We start from the raw sequence: 12,587 nt of genomic DNA, 5'->3' as shown, positions 1-12,587 counted from the left end.
CTGGCAGGTGGGCCTCTTCCAGGAAGTGCCAGCATTGAAGTCACTCTGATTTCCTCCAGGCTTCTTTGCAGATGCTCCAGTTGTAGGTGTCCCACAAGCCATTGGAAGCATTTCTGTATTCAGGTCCTAGTCTTCTAGGGCGGAGGTTCTCCAATTTTAGTGTGTCTAGAAATCACCTGGTGCTTACCAACACAGCTCGTTGCACCCCCTCCTCCAGTTGGGGCCCACCTCTGAGCAGGTCTGGGTGGGCCTGAGAAGTTGCATTTCTAACAGGTTCCCAGCACTGCTGCTGGGGCTGATAGGGGGCTGCACTTGGAGTACCACTTTTCTTTTCTTTTCTTTTCTTTTTTTTTTTGAGACAGAGTCTTGCACTGTCACCCAGGCTGGAGTGCGGTGGCGCGATCTTGGCTCACTGCAAGCTCCGCCTCCCAGGTTCATGCCATTCTCCTGCCTCAGCCTCCCAAGTAGCTGGGACTACAGGTGCCCACCAACACGTCCGGCTAATTTTTTGTATTTTTAGTAGAGATGGGTTCTCACCGTGATAGCCAGGATGGTCTCGATCTCCTGACCTCGTGATCTGCCCACCTCGGCCTCCCAAAGTTCTGGGATTACAGGTGTGAGCCACCGCACCCGACCGAGTACCACTTTTCTAAGGTTTTTCCCAGAATCCCCTAGACCTGCCTTTCCGTGGCCCACACTCTCCTTTAAAATCACCCTGCAGACCACTCTGTGTTTAACAATTGAGCCAGGCGAAGCAATGGCTGCCATCTGACATTGAGGTCATTGTCCTTTGGCCTCTGAAATCAAAAGTGATGTTTGGTCTTTCGCTTCACGTGGCATGTGGAGCTCACTCTTTGGGGGAACTGGGTGTTTCAGGTGGTGAGAGCGGCTGAGGAGGCTGCGTCCACACTGGCCAGTTCCATCCACCCGGAGCAGTGCATCAAGGTGCTCTGCCCCATCATCCAGACGGCCGACTACCCCATCAACCTTGCTGCCATCAAGATGCAGACCAAAGTCGTCGAGAGGATCGCAAAGGAGTCATTGCTGCAGCTCCTTGTCGACATCATCCCAGGCTTGCTGCAGGTAGGCCCTCGTGTTGGTGGGGCCTGCCCCCGGCCTGTGTGGGGTTGCCTAACTTGAAGTAATGTAAGGGCTTTGTGCTCCTCCTTCACTGGCAGGGACGGGTAGGAAAAACCAGGCAGGACCTGTGAGGCCGTGTGGCAGGGACACTTCACAGCCTCCTCTGTCGGCTTCCAGCTCACCCCCTCTCCTGAATGCACTAAGAATGCTTTCCTGGCAGCTCACAGAATGAACTTTCTGTTTACTATAAACATACTTTGATCATTTTTTTGTCCATTCTTTCAACAAACCCTTATTGCACACCTGCTGTAGCCCCAGCCCTGGGCGAGGTGGACCATGGCGTGTAAATCAAACAATGGTCCTTGGTCTCATGCAGCACACAAATACTCACTGAAACTCTTCTAAGCATGAGACAGTAAGTGAGACAGACTGGCATAAAGCAGCTGCGTTCCACTGTGTGGACTGCCTCAGAGGATTTTCAGCCTACTCCGCAGCCACACAGATAATGACAGGTGTCACCATGGGCTACATGACAGTAGAGAAGGGGTTTCCAGGTTGGGGTGGGGGAGAGAGGGTTCATAGAAGAGGTGGTTTGAAGTTGGCCCTTGGCGAGGGAGTTTCACTGGGGAAAGGTAGAGAGGAGTTAGCATCACATTTAATCAATGCTGCTGTTTGCTGGGCACTTGGCTTGGGGACTAAACACTTAATTGTTGAGGCCTAGATTATTCCAAACAAAGGGAAAGGCACAGAGACTGAAGAGTCCCAGGCTGTTTGGAGAACAGCAGCAGGTAGCCCCAGCTGGGTGTGGGCCAGGATGAGGCCGACAGATAGATGGAGGCCCAGCTGCAAAGGGACACGGACATCAGGCTGTGGGACCAGACGTTCCCCAGCAATCACTGGAGGGTAGAGGGGTTTTGCTCACAAGAGCGAGTGATGATGTTCTCATTTCTTTAAAGGCATTTTCACAAGGAAATTTGGTTTACCTTTGGGAGAAATGGGAATAAAGCAAGTTCTCTTTCCCCTTCATTTCCTTTTCTCATTCTCTCTCCTCTACAATGTTTCTTGGGTGGCAGCTTGTTACACGGTGATACCTGTGCAGACGCAGAGACCAGTCTGGGACTCTCCACCCTCCTGCTTCCGCACCCCAGAAACCAAGTTTCTCTTGATGCTAAGTTGTGACCACTTTGGGGTGAAAGCTGTCTGGATTCCATTGCGGGGCTGAGGTCTATCCTGGTTGTTACTGACAAGTCCAAGGTTGAACTCTGAGGGCATTTGTGGAAACGTTGATGAGATGTTGGCTATGGAATGAATCTTTGATCTGGTTTCCTTTTCGTGTTCCCTTCTGGCTCTCTAGGGTTATGACAACACCGAAAGTAGTGTGCGTAAGGCCAGCGTGTTTTGCTTAGTGGCAATTTATTCCGTAATCGGAGAAGACCTGAAACCTCACCTTGCACAGCTCACAGGGAGCAAGGTATGTATAGTGTTACCTGGGCTGATGCGCACACCTGGGCTCTGCCAGCTTGTCATAAATCCATTTGATTGCAGCTCTGGATTCCAGACAGGTTTTGTTCATTGTATTTTAGCTGGGCCTTATTTCTCCAATAGGATTTTTCTAAATATAAAAATGAACTATACAGTGAAATCAGTTTAAGGTAAGACTAACATTACACAACATAGTCTGCCTTAACTCCTGTTTATGAAATGCTAATTTTGAGCTGCTGGTTTATTTCCAAAAGAAAAACAACTTTAATTAGAAACCATCCGATTTTTCATGGAAACACTAAAGAAATTTACCTGCTTGCTTAGCAGTTGCTGAATCAGAGCTGAGTCCCTCATGGGCATCAGTAGTGGCAACAGCTGGCTCTCACCTTGAGCCTGCAGGGCAGCCCTACGCACTTTGCATGCGTTGACTCATGTTTACGGCAACATCCCTGTGGGCATGGTCATCCCCCTTAACGTGCCCCAGGGCACAGACCTGACTCCAGGAGGCAGACTTCTTACTCACACTGCTGCCTCTAATGTTCCTTTAAGGGTGTCTGGAATCAGGGGAAGAAAATGGACCAAAATGGATGTCACTGAAAATGAGAGTGGCTAGACTGCTTATTGGTTTTAATTAAAACAACAACGACGACAACAAACTCAAATGTGACATGCTAGGCTGGTGAGAGCAGATTAAAAACCCGGCCTTATGCTGTGGCAGGAGAGGCATGGTGAAGGGGTGAGGCCTTGGTTCCCAGAGAGGAGGCCAGCTGGGCCTGGGGCCTCAGGACCTGCCTGTGGAGAAAGCACATCTCTGTGGAGTTTAAAATCCCCACCTTTTTATACAAACCACTCTATCAAACGAAGCCAGTGGAAAACATGAAACCAGAAGCGCCTGCTCTTATGAGAGGAGGAATTGGCAAGTGGGGCCCATTTCATCATTTCAGATTGAGCTGTTGCTTTGATACAGCTGGTGAGCATAACAGCCAGAGCCTTGTTTCTCCAGAGTTCTGGGGAAGCAAAGCTCTGGCTGGGGTGTTCAGAGCAGGGTTTCTCCACCTTGGCTCTGTTGACACTCTGGGCCACCTTGTTGAGGTGGGCTGCCCTGTGTGTGGTAGGAAGTTTAAGCAGCATCTGTGACCACCACCGTCTATACCGACATGTGCCAATAGCACCCATCACTGCTGTCTCACACCTGGCCAGATGCCCTCTGGGGGGCAGAATCACCCCTGGTTGAGAACCGGTGGTCCAGAGGAGACACTGTCCTCTTTTTGTAAACAGGAATCAGCAGATAGGCTGGAAGAGGTGTATGAGGCAGGTGTGCAGTGCATGGTTTGGGGGTGACCTTATTCTGTTCTCCAGTTCCTTCTCCTTGCCCTACTGCTGCACAGGCTCCTCATCAGATCCCCTTCCTAATTATCTGAAAGATACAGAGCAAAAGTCCCCCCAGCTCTCCTACCTCCATCAGGGATTTGTAGGTGATTCCTGCTGACCAGGAGGACCTTCGATGATACAGTTCACAAAGGGAATTACATTTATAAAATGGAAACTTCATCCAAAAAGAACATGAGTCACACCTTGGTTTTGTCTGGCACTTTTTACTTTTCCTGAGTAAGAGAGTTGTCCCATCAACTCATTTGACCCTTTGGATAAGGGACAGAAAATCCAGGTGTTTTCTCCTCCCCATTTGGCAATTGACCCGCTGCTGCCACTCTTGGTGAAGCTTTGGGTCCAGAACCCACATTCCTGACCGGGAGCCAGCGCCTTCCCTCCCCCAGTTACAACCTTAGTTCCTCAGGGGTTTGGAGAGACTGGCCTTCACATCTTTCTGCTTTCGTAGCCCAGTTCATCCAGCCGTTAAGTTTTTTATTATTATTATTTTTATATGGAGCCTCGCTCTGTCACCCAGGCTGGAGTGCAGTGGCACAGACAACCTCTGTCTCCCAGGTTCAAGCGATTCTCCTGCCTCAGCCTCCTGAGTAGCTGGGATTACAGGCGTGTGCCACCACGCCTGGTTAAGTTTTTGTATTTTTAGTCGACACGGGGTTTTGCCTGGTTGGCCAGGCTGGTCTCGAACTCCTGACCTCAGGTGATCCTCCTGCCTTGGCTTCCCAAAGTGCTGGGATTGCAGGTGTGAGCCACCGTGTCTGGCCTAAATTTTTTTTCATGTAATAGCTCTGGTATGTTCATATGAACTTTGTAGACTCAGGTACACATCTCCTAATACAAACTCCCTCCCTTCCTCAACCAGATGGTAGCTGGCAGGCAGAACCTGGTGCTAAGTCTGTCTCAATTTCCTTGACTAGAAACAAAGGGAATCAAGTCATGGCTCCCTGTGTTCCAGTGTTACAGGCCTATGGGAACACCCTCTCCTTTTGCTAAAATGAAGTTAATAAATGAAGGCTGGGCATGGCTCACACCTGTAATCCCAGCACTTTGGGAGGCCGAGGCAGGCGGATCATCTGAGGTCAGGAGTTCAAGACCAGCCTCACCAACATGGTGAAACCCCATCTCTACTACAAATACAAAATTAGGTGGGTGTGGTGGCACATGTCTGTAATCCCAGCTACTCAGGAGGCTGAGGCAGGAGAATCGCTTGAACCTGGGAGGTGGAGGTTGCAGTGAGCCAAGAACCGCACCACTGCACTCCAGCCTGGGTGACAGAGCGAAACTCTGTCTCAAAAAAAAGGTTTTTTTTTAAGAAAAAAAATAAGTGATACCAGGAAGAGATATCTTCTGTACGAAGAGGTCTGATGAAGGGAAGGAACCTCTGTAGTGCATTTGGAGAGATGCCGTGTTGCTAGGGCAGCAACGCTAGCTTTGGGGTCAGCTTGCCTTCTGGTCTCTGTTCCCCACTTACGAGTTTTATGACCTTGAACAAGCTTTCTTTTCTTTTTCCCCCCCTCCAGTCTTTTTATTGTGGTATAATAAAATTTACCATTGTAACTTTTTTTTTTTGAGATAGAGTCTCACTGTGTCACCCAGGCTGAAGTGCGGTGACGTGATCTTGGCTCACTGCAACCCCCGCCTCCCAGGTTCAAACGATTGTCCTGCTTCAGCCTCCTGAGTAGCTGGGATTATAGGCGCCTGCCACCACGCCCAGCTAGTTTTTGTATTTTTAGTTGAGACGGGGTTTCACCATGTTGGTCAGGCTGGTCTCGAACTCTTGACCTCAAGTGATCCACCCACCTCCCAAAATGCTGGGATTACAGGTGTGAGCCACCTCATCCGACCCATTGTAACTATTTTTAAGTGTGTGGTTCATATTGTTGTATAACCATCACTACCATCCATCTTCGAAACTTTTTTCATTTTGCAAAACTGAACCTTTGCACCCATTAAACAATAATTTCCTATTTCCTTCTTTCCCAACCCCTGGCATCCACCTTTCTACTTTCTGTCTCCATGAATTTGACTACCCCAGGTGTCTCATATAAGTGGAATTACATCGTATGTGTCCTTTGTGGCTGGCTTATTTCACTTAGCATAATGTCCTCAGGGCTTATCCATGTTGCAGCATTTGTCAGAATTTCCTTCCTTTTCAAGACTGAATGTCCATTGTGTGTAGATTGCATGGTTTGTTTATCTGCTCATCTGCTGATAGACCCTGGGTTGCTTCCACCTTCTGGCTCTTGTGAATAATGCTGCTATGAACACTGGTGCACCTGTTCAAGTCCTTCATGTTTCAGGGAACCTCCCTGCTGTTTTCCACAGAGATTGCACCATTTTACGTTCTGACCAACAGTGCACAAGGGTTCTAATTTCCCCACATCCTCACCAACACTTGTTATTTTCTGTTTTTATTTTTCACTTTTCTAATTTATTTCTCATTATTTCTAATAGCCGTCCTCTATGAGATGAGGATGGGTATCTCATTTGTTGAAAATAAATAACCTGATGGCGATTTCTTATCTGTTAAAAAGATGATCCTTTCCCTATTGAACGGTCTTGGCATGCTTGTTGAAAATTATTTGACTGGGCCAGGAGTGGGTGGCTCACGCCTGTAATTCTAGCACTTTGGCAGGGTCACTTGAGGCCAGAAGCTCCAAACCAGCCTGGGCAACAGCAAGACCATGTCTGTGCATGCATAAATTAATTAATTAATTTTTGGTCACTCAGGCTGGAGTGCGGTGGCACAATCATGACTCACTGGCACCCTTGACCTCCTGGACTCAAGCCATCCTCCCATCTCAGCCCCTCCCCAAGTAGCTGGGATTACAGGCACACATAATCCCAGCTAATTTTTAAATTTTTTGTAGAGATAGGGTCTCGCTATGTTGCCAGTCTGGTCTTGAACTGGTTTCAAACGATTCTCCCACCTCAGCCTCCTACAGTGCTGAGATTATAGGCGTGACCATGCCCAGCCAATTTTCTCTATTTTTCTGTTCTCTATTTTGTTTATCTCTGCTCTAATCTTTATTGTTTTCTCCTGCTAGCTTTAGATGTAGTTCTTTTTTCTGGTTCCTTAAGATAAAAGTTTAGGTTGTTGATTAGAGAGCTTTCTTTTTTAATGTAAGCATTTATAACTCTAAATTTCCCTCTTCAGCACTGCTTTTGCTGCATCCCCAAAAATTGTCTTATCATTTTCATTTGTCTCAAGATGTTTTCTAAGGCTAGGTGCGGTGGCTCACGCTAGTAATCCCAGCACTTTGGGAGGCCGAGGCAGGAGGATCGCTTGAGCCCACGAGTTCAAGACTAGCCTGGTCAACATGGCAAAGCCCCATCATACAAAATACAAAATTAGCTGGGCATGGTGGTGTGCACCTCTGGTCCCAGCTAGTCAGGAAGCTAAGGTGGGAGGATCACCTGATCCTGGAAGGTCAAGGCTGCAGTGAGCTGAGGTTGTGCCACTGCACTCCAGCCTGGGCCTCCGAGTGAGACCCTGTCTCAAAAAAAAAAATTCTTTTTTTAAATATGTCTTCTAGTTTACCTTATGATCTCTTCTTTACTCATTGGTTGTTTAAGAATATGTTAACTCAATTTTTATAAATTTATGATTTTTTTTAGTTTTCCTTCTATTATTGATTTATTTCATCCCATTATGGTTGAGAAGATACTTTGGTATCTTTTTAAATCTATTTAAACTTAATTTGTGATTGAACATATGGTCTATGTTCAATCATATGTTAAATCCTATGATAAACCATATGTTAAATCACAAATTAAACTTCAATAGATTTGAAACTTAATGTGTCCCTTGAGAAGAATGTGTGTTCTGTTGTTGAGTTTCATATACATCTGTTAGATCAAGTTGGTTTATCAGGTTAAGTCCTCTATTTGCTTGCTTATCATCTGTCTGGTTCTTTCATCCATTATTGAGGGTGGAGTATCGAAGTCTTATCTCCAGAAGCTTTTTTGATGTCAAGTCTGTTTTGTCTGATATTAGTATAGCCAGCCTTGCTCCCTTTCATTACTGTTTCATGGAATATCTTTTTATATCCTTTCATTTTCAATCCATTTATGTCTTTGGATCTAAAGTGAATTTCTTATAGACAGCATATAATTGGATCACATGTTTATCCATTCTGCCCATTTCTGTCTTTTGATTGAAGAGTTTAATCCATTTACATTTAAAGTACTGCCAGGCATGGTGTCACATGCCTGTAGTCCCAGCTACTCAAGAGGCTAAAGGTGTGAAGGTTAGAGGATTTGCCCTCTGACCTTGGCCCAGCCACTTCAGCCCTGTGGAGCGGGGTTCTCACCCTGCTTTTTCCCTGGCTCTGATGGAGCCTTTGGGCTGCAGTCGTGCTTGAGATGAATGGCCCTGCCCCCGTATCCCTTCCTCCATGAGCTGCTGCGGCCCACCTAGTTGTGACACCTGGTGGTGGGCTTGTCATTGCCCACTGCTTTTCCCTCCTCTGGACTCTGACCTCCTCCCGCCCTCTGTGGCCCTGGCACCTGGCAGATGCATTGGATGAGCAGCAGGCACTCAGAACATGTTTTTATAATGAACTCCTCAACCAAGGGAACTAAGGGGCTTGCTGTTTCCTTACTGTCACCTGGGATTCTTTTTGCTGTTTTCTACTTTCTGATTGCTTTTCTTCCTGCTAATTCAGTTTCATCTTCTCTTTTCAGATGAAGCTACTAAACTTATACATAAAGAGGGCCCAGACCACCAACAGCAACAGCAGCTCCTCCTCCGATGTCTCCACGCACAGCTAATGGCAGTACCTGTCTCTTGTGTAGACCTAGAAGCAATCAGTGGTGCCTCTCAGAGACCTTTCCCCACCCCCTTCATCGGCTGCCCAGTCAGTACAAGGAGGCCCACAAATATTTATTACAATCAGTATTTTGGTCCCTTCCAGCTTTTCTGTAGAATCTTACTGGTATTGAATGTAAAGGAAGCAAGGCCTGTATTGCAGTCTTCATACAAAACAAAAGGAATAAGAACAGAAAAGAGCCATACTGAAACATGTCTTGTACAGCCTGCTGAGATGGCGAAACCCTGTGTGTGGGGTGCAGTTTTTAAAAATCAGAGCGCTCTAGCCACTACTTGGTAGAAAGTAGCATTTTTTTTTCAGTTAATAACATATTTGGGGGTGGGGTGGGGTGTTACTTTGTGTTCTTCCTCCTTAGCCTATTTTCTTGTGCGTATGGTCTGTGTGGGGCCCCTTTCACAGCTGACACCACGAAAGGTGATATATCTTTAAGTTGTGTTCTGAGACCTACTAAAAATGGGAATCAAGTCTTGGCAAGAACAGTCTGAAGATGGCCTTTTAACAAACGCTGGGAATTTTGCTTGTCATATCCAGACTGGAGGCCGACTGCCCTGGCTTTCAGCGTAGAATTGGGAGTGCACCCTGACAGTCTCCTTCCAGCCCTCCCTAATCGACTCCACCGACAAGGTCCCTACCCCAGAGCTTCCATGCAAAGGAATTCTTCAAGTTTAAATCTGGACACAAAAATAAGATAAATGTATGGCATCATTTAGGGATGCCTGAGATGGCAGTTCATGAAGCACAGAAGATAAAGAAGAAGTCTTTCATCTTTACTGCTGAGATCCTTGGGAACACTGTTGTCATGGGGGCTCTGCCAAGACCCTCATCTCTGGGCTACACGATGATTCAGATTGAGCACCAACTTCTTTCCTCCCCTCCAAGTTCTGCCTAAGCCGTTCAGTTCTAACGTGGTCTCAATTAATCTGGTAAATGGCATCTTTACCATCTTAGTTCTGACTTCTCAGTTTAATGTGGAATTAAGAGCCAAGAAAAGCCTAGAGAGACTGGATATCACAATTTTTTTTTAATTTTATAAACTGAAGTAGTTCCTTGAATGTCTGTTGATGAAATAGTCACTGTTTAAGGAAAAAAGTAATTATGAGGTGTAGCAGATTGCAGAAAAACAGGATTAGAAACACACTTAAAAAGAACACACATTTACAGTCTCTCTTCCTCCTCAACGAACCACTAGGCCCCCTTGTTAAAAACACCTTTAGAGCCTAATTACTCCAATAAAAGTAACTAGAGGTTTGGAGTCTGGTTAAATAAATTCTGAGTAAAATTCTTAAGCCAAATGGAAATTCTTAATGCAATCATGAGGACTTCTATCGTCTCTTACTGTTGTATTAGATCCTATAAATTGAACTGATTTTTCCATAAGGAAAATGCTTCTTTTGAGATTAATTCTAATAACGTATTTGCTATTCCAGTGCAGAGCCCACTGCAACTGCTAGGACTGAAAGCAGAGGCTGGGTGCCAGAGCACGTGATTCTTAACATCATTTCCACAGACCCCTCTGCCCTGACCCTCTGGATTGGATGCAGGAAGCTGGGAAAGACTGATGTTGATTTGGAAACATGCGCTGAAAATGAAGGCCCCATAGTGCATAGGAACAGTAAAGCCAGGGTGCTGACGTGTGTGTGTGTGTGTGTGTGTGTGTGTGGTGTTGTGTGTGTTTGTGCGTGCACCCTACACATGTGTGGTACCTCACTGCTGCTGTTGAGGGAACTTGAGGGACGCGTTTCAAGGGGTTGGGTATTACTGACTAGCTTTGGCTCAAAATATAGCAGGACCAGGTCTTTTGTTGATAAGTACTGTTTGTTTATTAATATGTCATTAATGGTATTTCTTTTTTACACTCTACAAGTGAATTAGGGAGTCTCTTGTTGACCCCTCTGTTGCAGGAATGTGCGTCGGGCTAGGTTATCCATGAGTTTCTTTATTCCTAATGCAGTTAGAAAGACCTTTCTCCTTGAGCTCTTTGACTCCCAGAAGGTCCCCCAGTCCCCAGTGTACTTAGAAAGGATCTCGAACATTGCTGGACGTCCTCATAGTACTCACAAAGGGCTAGCCTTGAATGTCACTCGCCCAGTCTTCAGTCTCCTGACTTAGAGATACAATCACGTCACAGGTCTCTTGGCCTCAATCTGAAAACTGCTGCCGCCGCGCCGAGGAGACTCGCATGCCGCCACCACCTCACTGGGAGGGCGCCGAGCCCACCGTCGCCCCCTAGACCCTGACAGCTGCAGCTGCCTTGCCTTGCCGCCGCCTCCCTGCAGGGCCCCTGTTCCAGTGAAAAACAGAACACAAAAGAGCAGAGCACCTAAGCCTGCCTCTGCCTCCCTGTCTACCTGACTGGCCAGGGCCCAAGACCCCTGCTGCTCCACTGCGGGGCTGGGCGGGCTGACTCCCTGCTTCCTCCAAGCTGCTGCCTCCCCTGCAGCCAGGGTCTGGGCAGGGTGCAGCCGGTCCTCGGGGCACGCAGCTTCCTTCAAGTACACTGTGTGTGCTTCCCGGACCTGCGGCGATGCCACGGGCCTGCCTTTTCTATGCGCCTCACTAGCTTACCACCCTGTGCAGGTAATGCAACTGACTTTGTCTCATCAGTCTTTTTCTTTCCCTGCCACCCTTTATTTATCAAGCATAATGTTACACTTTAAAGGACAGCAAATAAGAACTTTGTAGAATCCCACCAGGACTTTGCTAACAATAATGTTTGGAAATAAAGAAATGCTCTGAAAAAATATCAGCCACCAAAATAGTTTTGTTGGCACTGTGTTCACACGCATGGTCCCCACACCCCCAGGTTGGGTGGGTTTTTTTGTTTTTTGGGTTTTTTTTGGGGGGCTTTTTCATGTTACATCCATATCTGTATTTATATCTTATTTGTTTCACTTTCAAGTGTATCATGGCAAATGTACAGATTTTTTTGTTAATAATGTGCTAGGATTTGCTAAAAAAGAAAACAAAAAAAAAAACCCTTTTGAGTTTGCCCTAGAATAAATGAGACTTAATTCAATGTTCTGCTTGATGATGTCTTTACCACCACCATGCCCTGCAGATAGCTGATCCCCTCCCCCTGCGATCAGAACACAGCCATTTCGATAAAGGATTCAGGAGGAATCATACATCAGAAGAGCTCTTTCCCCTCGTGACATCAAGAGGTCAACCCATGTAATCCTAGCATTCTGGGAGGCCGAGGCGGGCGGATTACTTGAGCTCAGGAGTTTAAGACCAGCCTGGGCGACGTGGCAAAACCCCGTCTCTACTAAAAATACAAAAATTAGCTGGGTGTGGTGGTGTGCCTGTAATTCCAGCTACCCAGGAAGCTGAGGTGGGAGAATCGCTTGAGCCCAGGAGGCAGAGGCTACAATGAGCCGAGATCATGCCACTGCACTCCAGCCTGGGTGACAGAGTGATACTCCATCTGAAAAATATATATATTGATATACATTTTTTTAAAAAGGTCAATCTGGGGAAGTATCACATCTGATGGAGTCGCCTGGGAGCTGGTTGCTGTGCCGTGTGTGCGGTGACAAGGTGGGAGGTGAGACGCATGGGCTGGAACCCCACCCACGCTCCTGGAGGCCATGTGAGCAGGGGCCTCCCTCATCGGCTCCATTTCCTCAACTGATCAGTGAGAACAGTGGCTTCCCGGAAAGGTAGAAGCAGGAGAAAGCCTCAGCCTCGAATCCCGAAATGAGCTGGAGAGCCACTGAGAGCAGCCGGGCTCCCCTGCATGCCTGCGGTTCTTCTCTGCTGGTCACTGGGGACTGGAGCAGACTAGGCAGGGCAAAGAGCAGAGCCTCT

The 12,587-nt window shown here is 47.0% G+C and overlaps 1 protein-coding gene across 50 annotated transcripts in view; it reads left to right on the top strand.

Annotated features, from left to right (window-relative positions):
* CLASP1 (cytoplasmic linker associated protein 1) overlaps positions 1 to 11,796 on the top strand; it is a 308,996-nt gene extending 297,200 nt beyond the window's left edge. For all 50 annotated transcript variants that reach the window (XM_063790384.1, XM_063790383.1, XM_054678949.2 and 47 more), the window contains 3 exons: positions 877 to 1,083; positions 2,435 to 2,551; positions 8,635 to 11,796. In XM_063790384.1, the coding sequence (XP_063646454.1) occupies positions 877 to 1,083; positions 2,435 to 2,551; positions 8,635 to 8,721 (411 nt within the window). In that variant the 3' untranslated portion in view covers positions 8,722 to 11,796. The remainder of the gene's footprint in view (positions 1 to 876; positions 1,084 to 2,434; positions 2,552 to 8,634) is intronic.
* Positions 11,797 to 12,587: the final 791 nt, after the last annotated feature.

Source organism: Pan troglodytes, chromosome 13 (genome assembly GCF_028858775.2).
Source record: "Pan troglodytes isolate AG18354 chromosome 13, NHGRI_mPanTro3-v2.0_pri, whole genome shotgun sequence".
NCBI classification, from domain to species: Eukaryota; Metazoa; Chordata; class Mammalia; order Primates; family Hominidae; genus Pan; species Pan troglodytes.
The sequence above is the reverse complement of the archived record's forward strand: the minus strand, read 5'-3'. Positions and strand labels throughout refer to the sequence as shown.